This window comes from Phalacrocorax aristotelis, chromosome 5 (genome assembly GCF_949628215.1).
Source record: "Phalacrocorax aristotelis chromosome 5, bGulAri2.1, whole genome shotgun sequence".
NCBI lineage: Eukaryota > Metazoa > Chordata > Aves > Suliformes > Phalacrocoracidae > Phalacrocorax > Phalacrocorax aristotelis.
The window spans coordinates 44,504,532-44,522,408 of NC_134280.1; the positions used below are offsets into that span (position 1 = coordinate 44,504,532).

Below are 17,877 nucleotides of genomic sequence, written 5' to 3' on the forward strand. Positions count from 1 at the left end.
GACATCCTCTAAAAAATGGAAGTTGCTCTCAAACTAGGGAGTATCAAAGATTAAAACCTCAAGCTGGTGAAACCCACACCAAAGCAGCATGGGTTTTGCTGGCAGTGGGGGGTGGCTAGCAGGAGAGTTTGGATACCAGCATCCTAATGCTGCCTGCTCCAGCCCTGGCTTGCTTCTGCTTGGACAACTTGTCCCATGTACGGTTGTGAAAGCACGGACACAGCGTAAGAGTAGCTACTTATTGGTAATACACATAGTAAATAGCCAGGAGTAATGAGCTACTAGGCCAAGCACTGGTATGCTGCAGGCTCGCGTAGGGGAACATGTTACGGGTCCCCTGGGAATTGTTAGGGACAGTGCTTTGCTGGGGATGTCAGCTCAAAGCCAAAACTGCAAGAGAGCATGAGGAACAGCTCTAGAGGAACTGGAGTATGCCAGCGGGCTTCAGCTTTGGGCTACAGGGACATATGGCAGACCTGCTCTGCTTCCACTGCTCCAGCTCAGGAGGCTCCCAGCTCTCCCACCCCCTTCCCTTGACCTTTTGTCAGTGGGAGCAGAGCTGTTTGAGAAACCCAATGAAATCGTTTAAGAGCAGAGAGCAGCCCGGTAAGGGCCTTATGCAATACAAAAGGCAAAATTACAACAGTTCATCTCACTCCAGCGCACTTCCTTCCCACAGATCTGCAACTGGCAATGCTGGCAGGAAGCCCCAAAAGATTCCCAGCTTCATCTGCCCCGGCCCACCCACTCCAGGGCTGGGGGCTGCTCTGCAGCACCCAGCTGCAGCCATCCAGGCTTTCCAAGCAAGTTGGGGAAGGCACCCTGGCTCCCAGCAGGCTCGTCCTTGGGCTCCATCCCCACTGTATCCCACACCAGCCAGGCAATAGCTGCTCTGACATTCCCATCCTGCTGCAAGTGTTGCTATGATGCTCTCTAGCTACAGCCAGCACCTGGCTGTGATGAAACCAGCCCAGAGTTCTGTTGTCTTCTTTAATGAAAACACTAACCCATGGAGCATTCATCAGAGCTCAGAAATTTGCTGTTAGCACTGTGATTCTCTTTGCTTGCTGCAAAAATGAACCCAGCTCCGTAACTGTAAGACAGCAGCAGGTGAGGTGCATCGCTGTCATAATGCATGGAAGGGGAACCTACAAAACAATTAACAAAAGCTTCACATTAATAATTGTTATTAAAAAAATCGGCTATCCTGCACATTTTCTATATTACTTTTTTTTTTTAACTTTAGTGCCATAAAGAGCTTAAGAGATAGTTGCCAGGAGCTTGTTCCTCTCTGCTTGCGGAAATACTGTCGCAGGTCTGTTAGGAGGAGTTATTGCAGCCTGCACTACAAAATTTGAAGGCTGCTTAAAAAAAAAACCACAGTCCTGAACTGTGCCACAGCAAGAATGGCACTGGTGTCCTCTGCCAAGTGAGGAGGCCTTGCTACACCAGCAGCCAGCCCAACACAAAAATTTCAGGCCCCAACCTAGAGTCTGAGGGGAGCCAGCTCCCTATCTTCTCTGCACCAAAGGGCTACTGATAGCTCCCAAAGGAACCAGTTTCCCCCACTAACAGCTTTATTTGCCAGATAGGGGAGTGGACTGGCTGCCGGCAGTGCTGTGAAAAGTTAAAAGTGGGGCAAAAAGGGTGGGTTTTGGGTAGGGTCCCTTTCCGATGTGCAGTGGGAGGGCTGCAGACTCCCCGGTGTAGCCCAGGGAGGAGATCAGCCCCAGCCCTGCAGGGCAGGATGCATTGACAGGGCTTTGGCCAGTGTAAGTGGGGCTGGTTGGGTTTTGGAGGGTGAACACGCCCTCCCACAGCCACCACTCCGACTTCCTCCTTGCTGCCCCAGCCAACCATAAGACAGAAATAAGAAGGAAGGTTTGGGGTGCTTCACAAAGCTCCCGATGCCTGGCTGCATTTCCCATCCAAGCTTGAGAAGTTGAGACCATCGTCATCCCAGCTCAAGCACTGGACAGAGGAGAGGTCTTGATGCGAGGCAAGTACAGCATCTCTGTTTTCTTTCTCCTGTTTTGTTCCTCCTTTCTGGGGGAAGGGAGGCAGCTGGGTGACAAGGCAGTTTCATAGCTCTGGTGTTTCCAGTGATTTTGTTTTATAATTTTTGACCTAACTTCCTGCTGTTTGAGACCTTAGACGGGCTTCAGGGAGTTCAGCATGGTGTCCCTCCCACTTGCGGCATGGCACGGCAGTCAGTCTACAGAGCCTTTGCTAAGGCAGCTTGCCTGGTCTGTACTGTTTTTGCTTTTGGAGACAGGTTTAAGCCTGGAACTGCAGGTTGTTATTGGGGGGAAGGTGTCAGACCACACACAACCCCTTCCTCACTGCCCCATGGGCCTGGAAAGCAGAGCAGAGATGGTGCAGCGTGCTCCCCCGTACCCCCCCCCCCGATACTAGGGAGAGCAGTGCTGGCTGCATTCCTGGCTGGCAGCACTGGGCAAGCACCAGGGCTCACAGCTGCACTGGCTCCCCTCTCAGGACTCCCTTCTTCCCCGTGGGATCCCATACAAACACACGCCACTGGTTGCAGCATGTGACGGCTCAGAGGGGAAGAGGAAACTGGCACAGTGGCGTGGCATGGGGGAGGCAGGGATGGCTGCTGGGGGTGACTCAGCATGGTGCCACCGCTGGCACATTGGCACAGGGACCTTCCTGTACCCCTGTGGGCCTGGGGAGAAGACAGATGTGACCCTCACTCTTCTCCTCCATCACTCTGTGTGCTGTACACATCGGATACTCTGCTGACGACTGTTGAAAATGCCTGGCGGCAGCAGGTAACACAGCAGAGGCAGGCAAGCTAACCCCAGGGACAGCAGATACTTCCCAAAATCTCCTTGCCTCTTGGATGCAGGCAAAATGCAGAGCATACCCAAGGTGTCAGGAAAAGCAGCCTGGCATCTGTTTTCGATGCTTTTTCCAACACTGTGGTCCCAGTTCCCAGCCTCCCAGGCAGGTGAAAAGCAAACGTGTGAACACTTGCAGAGGTGTTGCGGCCTGTAGCCAGCACAGATGCCGGTACGCAGCTTCTGCAAGATGGGGGAAGGTTTTTAGTGGTGCGTTTCACTGTTGCAGCTGCCACATCCTGCTTCACACAGTGGTTTTGCACTTTCGTCCTCATCCTGGTGCTGTTTCAATCACAAGTGATCTCAGTGTGCTGGAAAGCACAGTGCAAGGTTTTCTCAGAGAAAGACATACTTGAGTCACCATAGGGCTGGTGGCAATAGGTCATCCCTCTTTTTCTCCCACGAAGCACAAGCTCTGCTAGCTCCAGGGGACAGGCTGTGTCCTCAGGCAGGTCCCTGGGTCCCTGCTCAGCCCCGAGGACTCTGTCCTGCATCTCTGTAAACCCAGACACAAGAAACAGCTTTTCTGCTCTTAAAAAATCCCAGACTACCCAGGGCATAACAGCCAGTGGGGTAGCCCTTTCCTACCCAAGCAGGGCTCTGACCCAAGGACACCGAACAGCACAAATCCCTGGCCTCCCAGACCAGGGCGAGGATCCCAAGGGCACCCAGGGACCTCCACACTCAGAGCCAAGGGGCAGCGTGGACCAGGTACTTGGAGCACGTGGGAAAGTGCTCTTACCACACGTCCATCCCCTGCAGGGACTGAAGGCTGCTGGAAGGAAATATATATAAAATGTATACATATTTCCTATAATAGGACATAGGAATATATATTCTTTTTTAGACATATAAAAATACTTTTCAATATTTTATATATTTTTTCTTTAATTTTTATATATATATTAAAATATATATATAAATATGTACACACACACACTGAGCATGATACTTTGCCTGGAGCGGGTCTTAGCCAGTGGGCAGCCCTGCTTATGGCCATCTTCCTTGATGGGAAATATCTATTTCACACAACCAAGTGATAGAAGAAATGGCCACAACCCAAGTAACATCCACTCTCCCATCCTTGCTGTACCCCACTCTGCTCATTTACTACCAGTGCACGGGGTCTGGGGCCACCCAGAGCAGGCAGGGAGGAAAAGAGAAGTGCTGCTGGGTATGATACCCGGTATCTTTGTCACAGCATGAGAGTGACGCGGCACTGGGGATACTTGGGAACATGGAGGAAGCACCCGGGTCACCAAGGCACGAGCACTGACACTAATGGCACCTCACCCTTGCAGGTGTCACAGCTACACCACAACAGGATGGTGCAGGCACCCCAGGAGTCCTCCAGGGATCCTGGGCACAAGACCATAGTCTCCTGTTTTGCAAGAAAATGGGTGCTTTGCAGAGTACTGAAGGCGAGATGTGGCTAACAGACTGCAAGACCTGTCTCTGCTGTTGCACGGACATCTTATTTATAGCAACAAGATCACCGCTAGCATCAACACTTCCCCTTCAGCCCTATTTATAAATCTCAACTCACTCCTCCATATTGCACAGCAGCCTGTTCCATCCCACCAACACCCCCCAGCATGCCTAGAGCCCTAAGAGGCTGGTGGGTCCCAGCTTTGCTCCCTGGCCGCAGCCAGGACAGCACCCAGCCCTGTCCTCGTGTACCTTCCCTGAGGCCACCTTCACATTTTCTGGCTCGCAAACCCTTCAGGAGCATCTCATCCTGCCTGAGCCATGCCAGGTATATAATATATGGCAAACTAGAGATGCTCCATATGTGGAGTACCCTGGTGGCTTCTGCAAAGGGCTCCTGGTGAAGCAAAGCCCCAGTCCTGAGCCACCCAAGGCATGTGGCGAGAAGATCAGGGCTCAGGGCCAAGGAGGACCCTGGTCCTGGGGTGCAGCCTTCTCCCCGCAATGCCACCATGCAGCCCTCACCAGGGAGCAGAGCCTGGTGGCAACACACCCTGCCCCTAGCTAGGGCGCTCAGTCTCAGCACCCCACTCCCCACCCAGGGATGAAGGTGGTTGCAAAGCTCTGCAGTTCTGCTCCTTCACACCAGGGCAGGAGGATGGACTGTGTACATCCCTCTGCATGTCTTGATTTATGAAAAAGAGGGAAAAAAACCAACATCCCAGGCAGAGTACACCCAGGAGAAGAGCACCCAGGACTGGTGGTAGCAGTGCAAGTCTGGGACTGAGCCAGAGGGATCACCAAAAGGGTTGGAGAAAACGCTGCTAAGGCCCATGTATGGGCCCTGCTAATGCAGAGTCAGAATGAAAACCTGCTTTCCTCTCCCCTGAACGCTGTAAGGAGGCAGGCAAAAGCAGAAACCCCATTTGTTCTCTATGAAACATCAAATGCCACGTATATGCTCATCCACCCACATAGCAGTGAATAATTTCCCTCCACAGCAAAAGAAAAGTATTAGTAAGCTTTCTTCAGCTGCTGTCCCCTAGTATCAGGGTGTGATTTACATTCTTGCAACAGGGGAAAGAAAAAGAAATTACTTTGGGGATAAGAAAGGCAACCAAATCCAGCCCATAAAATGAACCCTGTGTTACAAAACTCAATAGCAGCCAGAGCTGGGTGTGTGTTGAGATTCCCAGTTTATTTCTGGGGTTTGGGAGCTTTTTAAAATCAGTTTTAGTTGGAAACTTGCTCTGTTTCATGAGACGAGCCTGTAAGCAGGAACCTCTAACCCCCAGCAAGGATGAGCAGCTCGCAGAACCTCAGTCCACCCCATTGCCTACCCGCCCCTTGGCACGGCAGCAGGAATTAAACACCTGGAAACATTGGGCAGGGAAGATGGCAGGAGCTCAGAGAGCCCATTGGTTTGGTCCCCACAGCCCATGTGGGAAGTTCTAGGTTGTAGGAGAGCTGGAGCCTAATTAAGCATATTTGGGGTGTTGATCAGCTGAGTGCTACAGGAAATGAGGGCGGGAGTGGCTCGTCCCTCCTGCCAGTGCTTGCCCAGCAAAAGCCTGTTTCCCTGGTCTTGATTTTTGAGGGGGTTGCAGAAATATGAGCTCACACTGTTTTCAGCATCGCCAGGGTACTACTAATTAACCGGACGCACATGGCAAAGCAGCTATCAATAACAAACTAAGAGCATGAACACAGCTAAGAGTATAGCAAATGTGGGCATGAAGGAGGCAGCTGTGTCTCAGACTGTGATGTTGCTCTTGGAGGACCTCTCAGGTTGGGCTGGCACAGGTCACCAGGTGCACCCCGGGCCATCCCAGGGTGCTACTGCCCAAATGAGTAATCAAAGTAATTTCCCAGCTATGTGCACCCAGGAGGGTCCAACAGGGGTCTGATGTCCACCCTGCCTTCTTAAGAGATTTTACTGTTAAGATCTTTTTCTTTTTTTATTCTTCAAGAGTTTTTACCTGTTGTCTGCAAGCTCAAACAGTGCTGGCAGAAGTTGGAGGTGACAAAAATGTGTTGGGCCAGCTAAGCACAGCAAGCAAAGATCATGCAGCCTGGGATGTTGCAGCTGTGATGATACACGATGCCCTTAAAAACTTAGCAAGGTGGAGTGTAGTGGTGGAGAGGGACGAGGGACTTACAGAGGATGTCTTTGTGAAGAAGGACTCTGCCCACCCACCACAGGATGGGCTTAGGCAAGCCATGGCAGAGTTAGCTCCTGGGCCATGTCACTGTGAGGGTTTGGCCAGGTGACCACAGAGGGGCCTCTTGTGCCCTGTGAAGCTGTGCAGTAGCAAGACTGATGGAACTCTGCTGGGGAGACTGACTCCAGCGCAGGGTGGGATTTTCAAGGCTCCAAACCTTCACATCCAGGTGACCCTGCCATAGGTTATGGTGACAACTAGCCGTTGTAGTCCTGCCACACCTCCCAGTCCATACTATAGCTGGGCACCTGTCATGGTTTTGGCAGGGATGGAGTTAGTTTTCTTCACTGTAACTGTTGTGGTGTGTTTTGGATTTAGTATGGAAATGGTGTTGGTGGCACACGGTTGTTTTGGTTGTTGCTAAGTAATTGCTAATTTGGTGCTAAGTGTTGCCAGGTGGTGCTTGTACTAGTAAAGGGCTTTTCTGGCTTCCTGTGCTCTGCAGGGTCAATGGGAGGCTGGAAGGGGATGGGGTGTGGCCGGGACAGCTGATCTGGTTTGGCCAAGGGATATTCTATATCATATGACATCATGCCCGGTATATTGACTGGAGGGAGTTGGCCAGGGAGGAGGCAGCTGTGGTTTGGGGGTAGGTGGTGTCGGTGGGTGGTTGCATCACGTGTTATTTGTTTGGTGTTCCCCCCTCAGTTTTGCCTCTATCTCTCTCTCTTCTTATTTTCCTTTTCATTATATAATAATAATAATTATTACTATTACTGTTTTATTTTAATTATTAAACTGTTCTTATCTCAACTCAGGAGGGTTTTTTTCCTTACTTTTGCTTTTCTAATTCTCTTCCCCCATCCCCCTAGGGTGGGGCAAGTGAGTGAGCATGTGGCTGGGTGGTGCTCAGTTGCTGACTAGGGCTAAACCATGACAGCACCAAACCTCATTGTGCAAATGTCACTGAAATAATACCCATCAACCTACCGAGGCCTTCTTTTTGCCCTCAGGAGACCAGACTTTCTTCGAAGGCTGACCAGTGCTATCCCTTGTTTGTCTGGTATCTTACAGAGGCTGATGAGCTAAGAAAGGACATCCTGACATCTCAGAAGGGGATCTGAGCAGCCCTACATACTAACCTGACCTCAGTACCGTCTGAAGGTTTCCCTTATTTCCTCATTTCCATGTGATTCTGAGCTGTTAATTCATCAGGTTCACAGAAGGGGGCGATGGCACTTTGTGCCAAGTTGTAGGAGCCAGGGAGTGGTTATTTTCTTGTTCAGAGCAGTGTCAGGGCTATTTCAAAACCAATGACCTGGTTTTCGGATGCCGTGTCTAATATTGCTTAAAAGGGCAATGTTTGTTGTTCCTTTGTGCTTTCTTATTCCTTTTTCCTCTTTTAACAAATTCCTCTTTTCTCACTTCCCTGTATGCATCCATGTTGCAAGGCCATGACTCTGCTGGACTTTGCTCTATGGCCATGCTGGGGGGAAGGCATTAAGAGAAAAGACAGAATTAATGAATGTGATGTCACTGACACCACAGGAAGAACACTGAAAAATCACTCCCTAAGAGCAATTTAGCTGACTTTATGGATGACATAAATTGCCGGGATCAGGAGATGTGCTTTGGGGCAAGAAATGAGTATTGTGAGTGGCTAGAACACGTACTGTAAGAACATGCTTGCGAAGAACAGGGTCTCTATAATGCTCTGAAATGCTGGTGTAACTGGGGATAGTAAGTGCTTATGGGGTTTGGACGACGTACTGGGAGTCCTTCCCTGCATGCCGGTAAGAAATGTGCAGCTACCTCCCCAGCCCCCACCCACAGCACCACACCCTGGCCCCCCTCCCCGTGCAGGTCTGACTTTGACATCCCATCCTCCTTCTTCACTCTGCATGTTGTGCAAGAGCCAGCCTGACGGTTGCCACACTGGCAGGCTAGACCTCACCACACAGTGTGAGCCAGCCTCTCTACTTCCCTCGGAAGTGGGACTGTGGCTCTCCTATGACGTTGGTTACCTGTGCTGTGATTTTGGAAACCTTTGCGTGTTGGAAACGCTCAGCAGGAAAACTTATATTAATTCACTACCTGAAATACTTAATTTCCTTGATAAATCAGTTAAATGTAAAAGTAGTAGACTTCTTTCCTCACGTATCTAGCACACCTTGCTAGTTAATTAATAGAAATCGTAAATCTTGATTCCAGTTTCCATACAAATATAACTTGACACAGATGTTGAAAAAACTCATATCTAGTAAAAGGTAAATGCAGTGCTTGAGATTTTCCAGTGTTACATAGATATAATCATACATATCAAAGAGGCTGGATAAATACTACATCAAGCTTTGCAGCAGTTCAGCTGAATGCATAGTGATATAGTGCAAGTTCCTGCTCTGCTGACTTCCACATTTAGTCTAAAAGCTACGTTTATTGGAAAACAGCTTATTTTTGGTAAGGCATGCCAGCACCCATCCTAAGTCAGGGTGGCTGCCCTGGCCGTGGCTGCCCCACTCCTGGGGCTGTGGCAGGGTCATGCTCTCAGGCTCTGCCTGCAGTGGAATGACTGTGGGAAGGGCACATCTCCCTGGGGCTGCCATCCTCTGCAGCCACTTTCAATAGTGTTTGAGGGTTCCCTACACCAGGTGGTCACAGAGATGCTTTTTGTTTTGCAGAAAATGTCGCGTGACTGCTGCCTCCAGCTGCTGGCAGTGACCTGGCTAATGCTGACAGGTGAGCCTTACCTGCCCTTCCTCACTGCCTTCCTCCCAGGACCTCAAGTGGGCAATGAAATGGGGGGAAACCCAAATACTGTGAGACAGTGGTGGGAATGTGGCATTGAGAGGTGTGCAAGGGCCAGATCCTGCATTTCGCAGGATCTGGACTTAACATGAGCCAGCCCAGCTGAGGCACAGCAAGGTAGGTGAGGACCCTGCCAGCGTGGGTTTTGTAGGCAGGGCAGGCTCAGGACAGCATGAGTGCCTGGTGCTGGGTGTCAGAGCATCCCATGGCTGCCACTGCTGCAGACCAGCCTCCCCTGAGTCTCGCCCCCCCAGCCAACTCTGTCTTCCCTCCTTTTCAGCCTTTGCCATGGAGTGCCCTAAGATCAAGGTGGGGACATGCAAGGACTGTATCCAGTCTGGTCCTGGCTGCGCCTGGTGCAAGAAGCCAGTAAGTCCATGTAGCCTCTCGTGCTGTCAGCCCCCAGCCTACAGCTAACAGGATGGTCACCCTTCCTGCCCGGCTCTGCACTGCGGTGGAGGGGGGAGACTGCTTCATGGGAGTGTTTTGTGTCCTACACGGTGGATGGGGCTGGGAGGGCTCTGACAGACAGGACCCTTCAACCTTCCTTTCTCCATCAATACCCTGGAGACCTGGTCTGGGAGCTGGGTCATCCTGTAATGAGCCTGACCACCTCCTGCTCCTCCTGATTTTTTCCTGCTGATGTTGCAACACACAGAGTTTCACCAAAGCTGGCGAGCCAGACTCCATCCGGTGTGACACCATCGAGCAGCTGCAGCAGAGGGGATGCTTGCCCGAAGAGATTGAGTTTCCAGTCAGCAGTGTTACAAAGACACAGGCGAGTCCCCTAAGCAACGACATACAGCTGACTCCCCAGGAGGTGCACCTGAAACTGAGGATAGGTACGGTCTACTTGGCATTTCCAATGCCCTTCCACTCACCTGCAGGCTCAGCCTGGACGCAGCGTGATGTCACAGCTCGCATTTCCTCCCCTTTTCTTCCAAAAGAGAGGAGGATCCCAGCAGTGGGTGGGCGATGGGGTGGGATGTGAGCCACAGCATGGCAGCTGATCCCAGCGTTCCTGTCCTGCAGGCCAGCCTGCTGAATTTGAGGTGAAGTTTCGCCGTGCCATGGGGTACCCCATTGATCTCTACTACCTCATGGACCTCTCCTACTCCATGCTGGATGACCTGGAGAAGGTGAAGAAGCTGGGAGGGGAGCTGCTCAGGGCGCTGGAGAGCACCACCCCTTCTCGCCGCATAGGTGAGCCTGTCTCCAACATGGGATCCCAGCATGGCTGTTTGCTGCCAGGAAGAGCCACAGGGCTGGAGTGGGATGCAGGCAGCGGGCAGCATCACCTGTCCTCTGCCAGGCTGGAGAGTGTGTTGGGGCAAGGGTTGTGGGCATACACATGGGGGCCAGCAGATAGTCCATGCCATGTACTGTAGGGACACCTGCCAGTCCCTGCCTGCCCCTGACGTGTGGTCCTGGATGCCGTAGGGTTTGGCTCCTTCGTGGACAAGACGGTGCTGCCCTTTGTCAACACACACCCTGAGAAGCTGAAGAACCCCTGCCCCAATAAGGACAATCAATGCCAGCCTCCCTTTGCCTTCAAGCACATCCTCTCGCTGACCGACAACGCCAAGAAGTTTGAAAGCGAAGTGGGGAAGCAGTTTATCTCGGGAAACCTGGATGCCCCAGAGGGGGGGCTGGATGCAATGCTGCAGGCAGCGGTGTGTGGGGTGAGTCCCCACTTCTGCCTTGCTGCTGGCAGCTGTGGGCAGGTGTGAGGGCTGCGACCCATGCTCACGCACCATCCCTCAGGAGGTGGCTCTGCCCCTCTCTAGATGGGCTCTGGAAGCCCATCATGTATAAGTCCTGATTTGGCAGTGAGGCAGGTTACTCGGGGGGGGGGGGGGGGGTACAAGAGAGCATCTTACCCCAGCCTCCTGACCCTGATCTCCTGTAACCCACCTCCTCTGTGCCCCATGTCTCCCACTGTGGCCAACACAAGACTTGCATGCTTCGGCAAGGGCCGTACCGTGCCCTTTGGCACCATCCTCCCAGTCCCGCTCAGGGACAGGTCTCCATGCCACTTGCAGGACTTGATTGGCTGGCGCAATGTGACCCGCTTGCTGGTATATGCTACTGATGACGGCTTCCACTTCGCCGGCGACGGCAAGCTTGGGGCCATCCTGACCCCCAATGACGGCAAGTGCCACTTGGAGGACAACATGTACAAAAAGAGCAATGAGTTTGTAAGTACCCAGGAGCTGTACCCTCAGCCTTGCTCTCCCAGGCAGAAGAAAAATTTCACATAAAAAGCCTGTTGCTGAGACAACAAGGTCACCATAATTTGGGCCATGAAATCCAAACTGCTCACCCTTCTGCTAGTTGGGGAGATCATGCTGAGCACAGCATCCCTCTCCCTATCTAGGACTACCCATCTGTAGGCCAGCTGGTCCAGAAACTTGCTGAAAACAACATTCAGCCCATTTTTGCTGTCACCAGTAAGGTGGTGGACATTTACAAGGTAAGGAGACTTCAGATGCTCCAGGTGTCTCCCATCCCTCCACCGGGGGGACAGAAAGAGCTGTGTGTGTGTCCTCCTGCCACTGCCCCCTGCTCTGCCATCACACAGGGGGGACCACTCACCTCTTTGCTCTCCATTGGCAGAAACTCAGTGAGCTGATTCCAAAGTCAGCAGTGGGAGAGCTGAACGAGGACTCCAGCAACATCATTGAACTCATCCAGGTGGCCTACAACGTAAGTGCTAGAGAAGGCTGTGTTTTGCCTGTCTTGCAGGGCTCAAAGCAGGGAAAGATTCCCATTGTGCATCCTTGCTGTCAGAGAGCGGTTGGGACCATGGCTTTTTGGACAGGACATGCTGAGTCCCTCTGCTCACAGCAAGCAAAGGGTTCCCTCCTCTCCAATTCTATCATCGCCTGCCTTTCCAGAACCACCCCAGGCAGCTGAGACCCCAGCCTGGAGTGCTCGCTGCCCCTATCCCCTGGTCTGGGGGGGATCCCTGATCTGCAACCCCATACCCCCTTGCTTTGGTCTCCTCTTGGACTGATGGCACTTTCTCCACCATTTCCTTACAGAACCTCTCCTCGCGAATCATCTTGGACCACTCCACCCTGCCGGACATCCTGGATGTCAAATATGACTCCACATGCAGTAATGGCAAGGTCGTCATGGATGAAGTGAGAGGGCAGTGTGATGATGTCAAGATCAACCATGAGGTACGTTCCCCCATACGTACCCTCACAGCTTGCAAGGTTCTTGGTGCCCTTCCTGTTTAATGGCAGGAGCCCACCCTGTTGTTCCAGGCTTTCTGTTTACATTAATTTAATGCCTAAAGTGTCCAAAATGCGGCATGGTGGGGGAAATCCTCCATTGTGTTGGATGTGTGTGTGCTCAGCCTGGGGCTGATACCACCTTCCAACTGCTGAAGCTACCTGACAGCCTCTGGCACCTCCCTTTCTCACTTTGCATTTTCTAGGTCACCTTCAAAGTGAAGGTCACAGCCAAGAAGTGCATCAAAAGGCAGTCCTTCACCATCCGGCCGCTGGGCTTCACAGACACCCTCACCATCCACCTGGACAGCAACTGCGACTGCAACTGCACCAAGCAGTCTGACCCAACTGCCTGCAATGGGAAAGGCAGCATTGTCTGTGGGATTTGCAGGTACATGCTGTCACCCCAAAACACTATCAAACACTGCCAAAGCTGGGGAGCTGCTGGGAGAGGGATGCTGGGCCAAGTGAGGGCAACTGCTCGGTGCGCTTGGTTCCTCCAAGCACCTCTGTGCCTGGGGAACATGGGACTGGGTGAGGGCTTAGCAGAGGTGTACACATCACCCTCAGTCATGGCCTGGCTCTGCAGCTTGGCACCAATTTTCTTATTCAGAGAGGTGGTTTACGTTCATGGAGGCAGGGGACACAGTGACCTCTCTCTTCTGTTGGTGGAGTCTCTGCTGCTTTCCTAAGGGCATCCACCCACCCATCGATCCAACTATCCACCACAGAGTCACAGAATTGCAGAATGGTAGGGGTTGGAAGGGACCTCTGGAGGTCATCTCATCCAACCCTCCTGCTTGAGCAGGCACACCTAAAGCAAGGGGGCACAGGACCACATCCAGGTGGGTTTTGAATGCCTCCAGGGAAGGAGACTCCACAACCTCCCTGGGCAGTCTGTGCCACTGCTCTGCCACCCTCACAGGAAAGTTGTTTTTCCTCATATTGAGGTGGAACTTGCTGTGTTCCAACTTGCACCCATTGCCCCTTGTCCTGTCATTGGGCACTGTTGAAAAGAGCCTAGTCCCATCCTCCTGACACCCACCCTTTAGATATTTATAGGTATTGATGAGATTCCCCCTCAGCCTTCTCCAGGCTGAACAAACCCAAGTCTCTCAGCATTTCCTCATAAGGGAGATGCTCCAGTCCCCTGATCATCTTGGTAGCTCAAACTATCCAACCATCCACCAACCCACCCATCGTGCATACAAATATTTCTGCAAAAATCTCTCAAAATCCCACTTTGGGGCTGTAGTTCACGCAGGTGTTTAAGTGCAATTATTGCTTCATGGCCCTTGGTGGCAGGGAGAGGAAAAGACTGGGTTTCCTCAGGAAGCACTCAGATCACCTTGGTAAGAGTTTGGAAGTCATGAATATAACAATAATTTCCGGGCAGCTGTTTGGTGCTGTAAATACGACCAGCAGGGAGAGCAGCATTTCTGAGGCTTCCTCCTGGTTGGCCACCCTACTCCAGCACAGAGTTAGCACCAACATGCCATGATTTTGTGTTTTGGTGAGGCTGTCCCAGATTTGCTCCAATTTGGCTGAGGTCTGGATACCACACATGTCCCACAGCATTTTTTATAGCCACTGACCTAGGCGCTCTCCTCTCTTTTGACGGCAGCTGCAATTTGGGCTACACAGGCAAGAACTGCGAGTGCGAAACCAAAGGCAAGACCAGCAAGGAGCTGGAGGGTAGCTGCCGGAAGGACAACAGCTCAGTCATCTGCTCGGGGCTGGGAGACTGTGTGTGTGGGCAGTGCATCTGCCACACCAGCGACGTGCCCGACAAGCAGATCTACGGCACCTTCTGCGAGTGCGACAACATGAACTGCGAGTTTCACGACGGTGCCCTTTGTGGTGGCAAAGGTGATGCATCTGCATGACGGTTTCTCCACCAAGGCAGTGTTTAGAAAGATTAAATCCCCAGTGAGATGCTGTCTTTCCCTGCCAAAACCCAAGTGGGTGGGTTTGGTCCTGCACCACACCAGCCTGCAGGACCTCCTTGACCATACCATGGAGGGTGGCACGGAGAGAGCAGAGTCGGGGATGCTCTCCAAGCACAGGCAGAGGGAGGGTGACCTGGGTCTCTGTAGGATCCTGGTCTGAAAGGTCTTCCCCTGCAGAACGTGGGAGATGTGACTGCGGGGAGTGCAAGTGCCTGCCTGAGTACCAGGGCAGCGCCTGCCAGTGCAAGAAATCAACGGAAGGCTGCTTGAACATCCACGGCAACGAGTGCAGTCATCGTGGGACCTGCCACTGCAACCACTGCCAGTGCCTGGGGGGATACCAGCCCCCCTTCTGCCAGGACTGCCCTGGCTGCCCCTCACCCTGTGGCAGATATGTGTGAGTGACATCAATATCCTGGGGGGTGGTGGGGATCCTCTCCCCTACCTGAGCAGGTGCAGGCAAGCCCTGCCTGTGCTTGTGCAGAGCACAGCTGTGGTCAAAGCCAGGTGAGGGGGCCTCTGCCCCTGCAGAGGTGAACTGTGGTTGCCCGTTTTGCAGCTCATGCGTGGAGTGCAAGACCTTCTTTAGTGGCCCGTTTGAGAAGAACTGCTCCCAGGCCTGCTCCAAAATCCAGGTGGTCAAGGAGTTGAAAGGGGTGAGCAAGCAGTGCAGGGAGAAGGACTCCCAGAACTGCTGGATCTCCTTCCGCATGGTCCAGGAGGATGGCGAGGAGACATACACTGTCACCGTCAATCCTGAAAAAGGTACCCCAGCCCTGCTCCTTCTGCTTCTCTGCAGGCAGGCTGCCGGCTCTGCCATGGTGGCTGCAGCCCTCATCTGTCTGCCCCACAGAGTGCCCAGAGCCTCCCAACATCGCACTGATTGTGGGAGGAACTGTTGCCGGTGTGGCCCTCATCGGTCTGGTGCTCCTGATGATCTGGCGGCTCTTGACGGAGCTGTTTGACCGCCGGGAATACCGCCGGTTCGAGAAGGAGAAATCCAAAGCCAAGTGGAACGAAGTAAGAGAGCCTGTCCACGGCTGTGGGGTGTGCTGGGATACGCACGTACATGTGATGGGGACACCTGGAGGGGACAACCTCTCCAGAGGCAGCCATGGCAGACCTGAGCCCTCACCACTGGCTGGTTTCACAGACTGGCTGGATTTTGCAAGGGGCTAAAGCAGCCTGTGGGCTCTTCTGCCAACACTGTCTGCACTGTTGACAGTGGGAGGGGTGGAGTGGGTAATGCTCTGCTGAAAATCCAATACAGCAGAGCAACGTGGGCCTCACCTCTCTCCTTCCAGGCTGATAACCCCCTCTTTAAGAGTGCCACCACCACGGTTGTGAACCCCAGGTTCGATGGGCAGTGAAGCGGAGCAGCACCCAGCAGTGCTAGGACCCACCATTAAATAAGGAAACTCCAGGCTAAGAAAATCTCAAACTAAGGCTCCCACCTCCTCTTCTTTATCTTGTTGGTTTGTTCCCTTCTTCCAAGAGGTCACCAGCACATCAGGCATTGGCTGAGGGGCTGCACCATACCTGTCCCCTGGTGCAGTGCTCAATAGTTGGGTTAGTGGAGCTGGGAGAAGGGAACAGCCACGGTTTTGCCATGGATGGGGCTGCAGAGCAGGTGTCACCAGTGGGTATGCACAATGGCTCCCATACTGGTTACCAACTGTCTCAGCTCTTGATGCTAGCTTTGGCTTCTGGCAGGAGCTTCAGACACCAAGCCCCAAAACCAGCTGAGTGCACAGGATGCTTCCAGCTTTGATTTGGAGCTGGGATTTCAAAACTGCCTTTTCCTTTCTGCTTTAGTGGGATCTGCTCCCAGGTTGCTCCACGCCTTCCTCTGCTGCACTGGTCTCCACCATCATGTTTGCACTAGTTTCTAAAGCACTCACTGCTGAATTGGACATGGAGGGTTCTCCAGGCAGGCATTCTGCTCTGGAGGTTGCAGTGAGGTGGTAGGTGCTAAGGGCTAGTGAGCACCTGTACCTGGAGATGAAGAGCAGCCAGGTAACATGCACTGAATCTTTTTTCCAAATCATCAGCTGCTCCCCAGTGTTGCTCCCCTCTCAGACCTACCTCAGGCAAGGTTCTGCTTGGGCCTCTGCAAGCTTAGCTTACCTCTGCCAGGCCTTGAGCCCTCTGCATGACAAGGAGGCAAAGGAGCTATTGTTTGAACTGTGAAACATTGCCTGCAGCTCAGAGCTCAGCCGCAGCTTCTTCCACCACCCCCAAGGCTCTTTTCCCTCTCTGCAAGCACATCAGACATGCTGAGGGCCAGGTGTGCAAAAGATGAGGCAATACCCAGAGCATCTCCAGCTCAGCACTTTTCCAAACCATGCACAGCACCTAAGTGCTCTTACCTTGTAGGGCCATTCCTGTGAAATACCATCTTTGCTTTAAATTTAATAATAATATTAAATTTAAGAATAATTTCCATATAGCTGTATTCTCTCACGTTATCATTTGTTCTTTGAAGAGGTTTAACACGAATATATACAGCAAATACATCTGTCCTGTTAAGAATCAGGTGCAAGGGCAGCAGCTGAAGCATTCATCGGAAAAATTACAGCAAAATCCTGTTATTGGTGCCAGCATCTCCCATAGACACAGTGCTTGAGAAAGATTCTGACTAAAAAAACAGATTGTCCTCTACACTAATTTGCTGTCTACATCCTGAAAGGTGCTCCCCTGCAAGCCAAAAATGACGCACTAAATGATGCAAACCAGTTCTTGTCCCTGCCCATCTACTGGCAGCTATATGTAAACCACCTTTAACAAGAGTGGTTGTACCACATCAGATCAGGGGTTAATTTGGGTCATTTTGCTGTTCTTCAACAGTGACTGTGAGATTCTAGGGCAAGGTAAGGAGGACGAAAGTGTGTCTGATACTTCCCCCAGTACTCTCCTGGCCTGCAGCTATTTTTGGCACAAGGACTCACAACTCAGTGTAGGTCCTGTGCACCCCATGCCTGGCTGCACAAAGACACCAGAGGCACCCATTAGGGTGCTGGGTCTTGGATGACATGCCCATTGCCAGGGACCCAGGCAGAGGCTGTTGTTACTTGAACTTGAAAAGACTGTATCTCCCCAGTCAGCAGCTGCAGGTCTTACTGCTGGCGTAGTGTGTGCAGTGCAAGTACAACCACATACATGATTTAGAGGACAATTAGAGAAAATTGATGCTAGATCCAGACTTTTTCAAAAATAAATATGATCAGTAATTGCATTAGAAAGAATTATATGCTAGGGCACATGTAAAAGACCAGAGGGAAAATAGTGAGCTAGGTGGGTCCTTCAGGCCCCTGGTCTTGCCTTAGCCCAAAGGCTTGGTGCTCCCTCTGTGGAGACCTGCTTGCAAAAGTCAGAAGTACTTGCCAGCCAGGTGTGGAACAACCCTTTCTCCAGGCTTCAAGCACCACCCCAG

General features: G+C 52.1%; 1 protein-coding gene across 2 annotated transcripts; it reads left to right on the forward strand.

The window, feature by feature from the left end:
• Positions 1–1,865: 1,865 nt before the first annotated feature.
• ITGB2 (integrin subunit beta 2) lies at positions 1,866–15,911 on the forward strand. Of its 2 annotated transcripts, none has more exons than XM_075094216.1 (16): positions 1,866–1,999; positions 9,130–9,187; positions 9,537–9,625; positions 9,915–10,098; positions 10,289–10,459; positions 10,697–10,938; positions 11,299–11,454; positions 11,634–11,729; positions 11,873–11,962; positions 12,301–12,441; positions 12,702–12,886; positions 14,120–14,364; positions 14,622–14,841; positions 15,004–15,209; positions 15,298–15,464; positions 15,749–15,911. In XM_075094216.1, the coding sequence occupies exons 2-16, from the start codon at positions 9,133–9,135 to the stop codon at positions 15,812–15,814; spliced, it is 2,313 nt and encodes a 770-aa protein (XP_074950317.1). In that variant the 5' UTR covers positions 1,866–1,999; positions 9,130–9,132; the 3' UTR covers positions 15,815–15,911. The 2 variants fall into 2 exon arrangements, with proteins under 2 accessions (XP_074950317.1, XP_074950318.1); XM_075094217.1 differs by lacking the exon at positions 1,866–1,999 and adding an exon at positions 7,526–7,615.
• The last annotated feature ends 1,966 nt before the right edge of the window (positions 15,912–17,877 follow it).

Excerpts from the sequence above, each read along its gene's own strand:
- ITGB2 (XM_075094216.1), top strand. The coding sequence starts at position 9,133 with ATGTCGCGTGACTGCTGCCTCCAGCTGCTGGCAGTGACCTGGCTAATG. Across the intron at positions 11,455-11,633 it reads ACAAAAAGAGCAATGAGTTT|GACTACCCATCTGTAGGCCA; the intron begins GTAAGTACCCAG and ends CTCCCTATCTAG. Across the intron at positions 14,365-14,621 it reads TGCCCTTTGTGGTGGCAAAG|AACGTGGGAGATGTGACTGC; the intron begins GTGATGCATCTG and ends CTTCCCCTGCAG.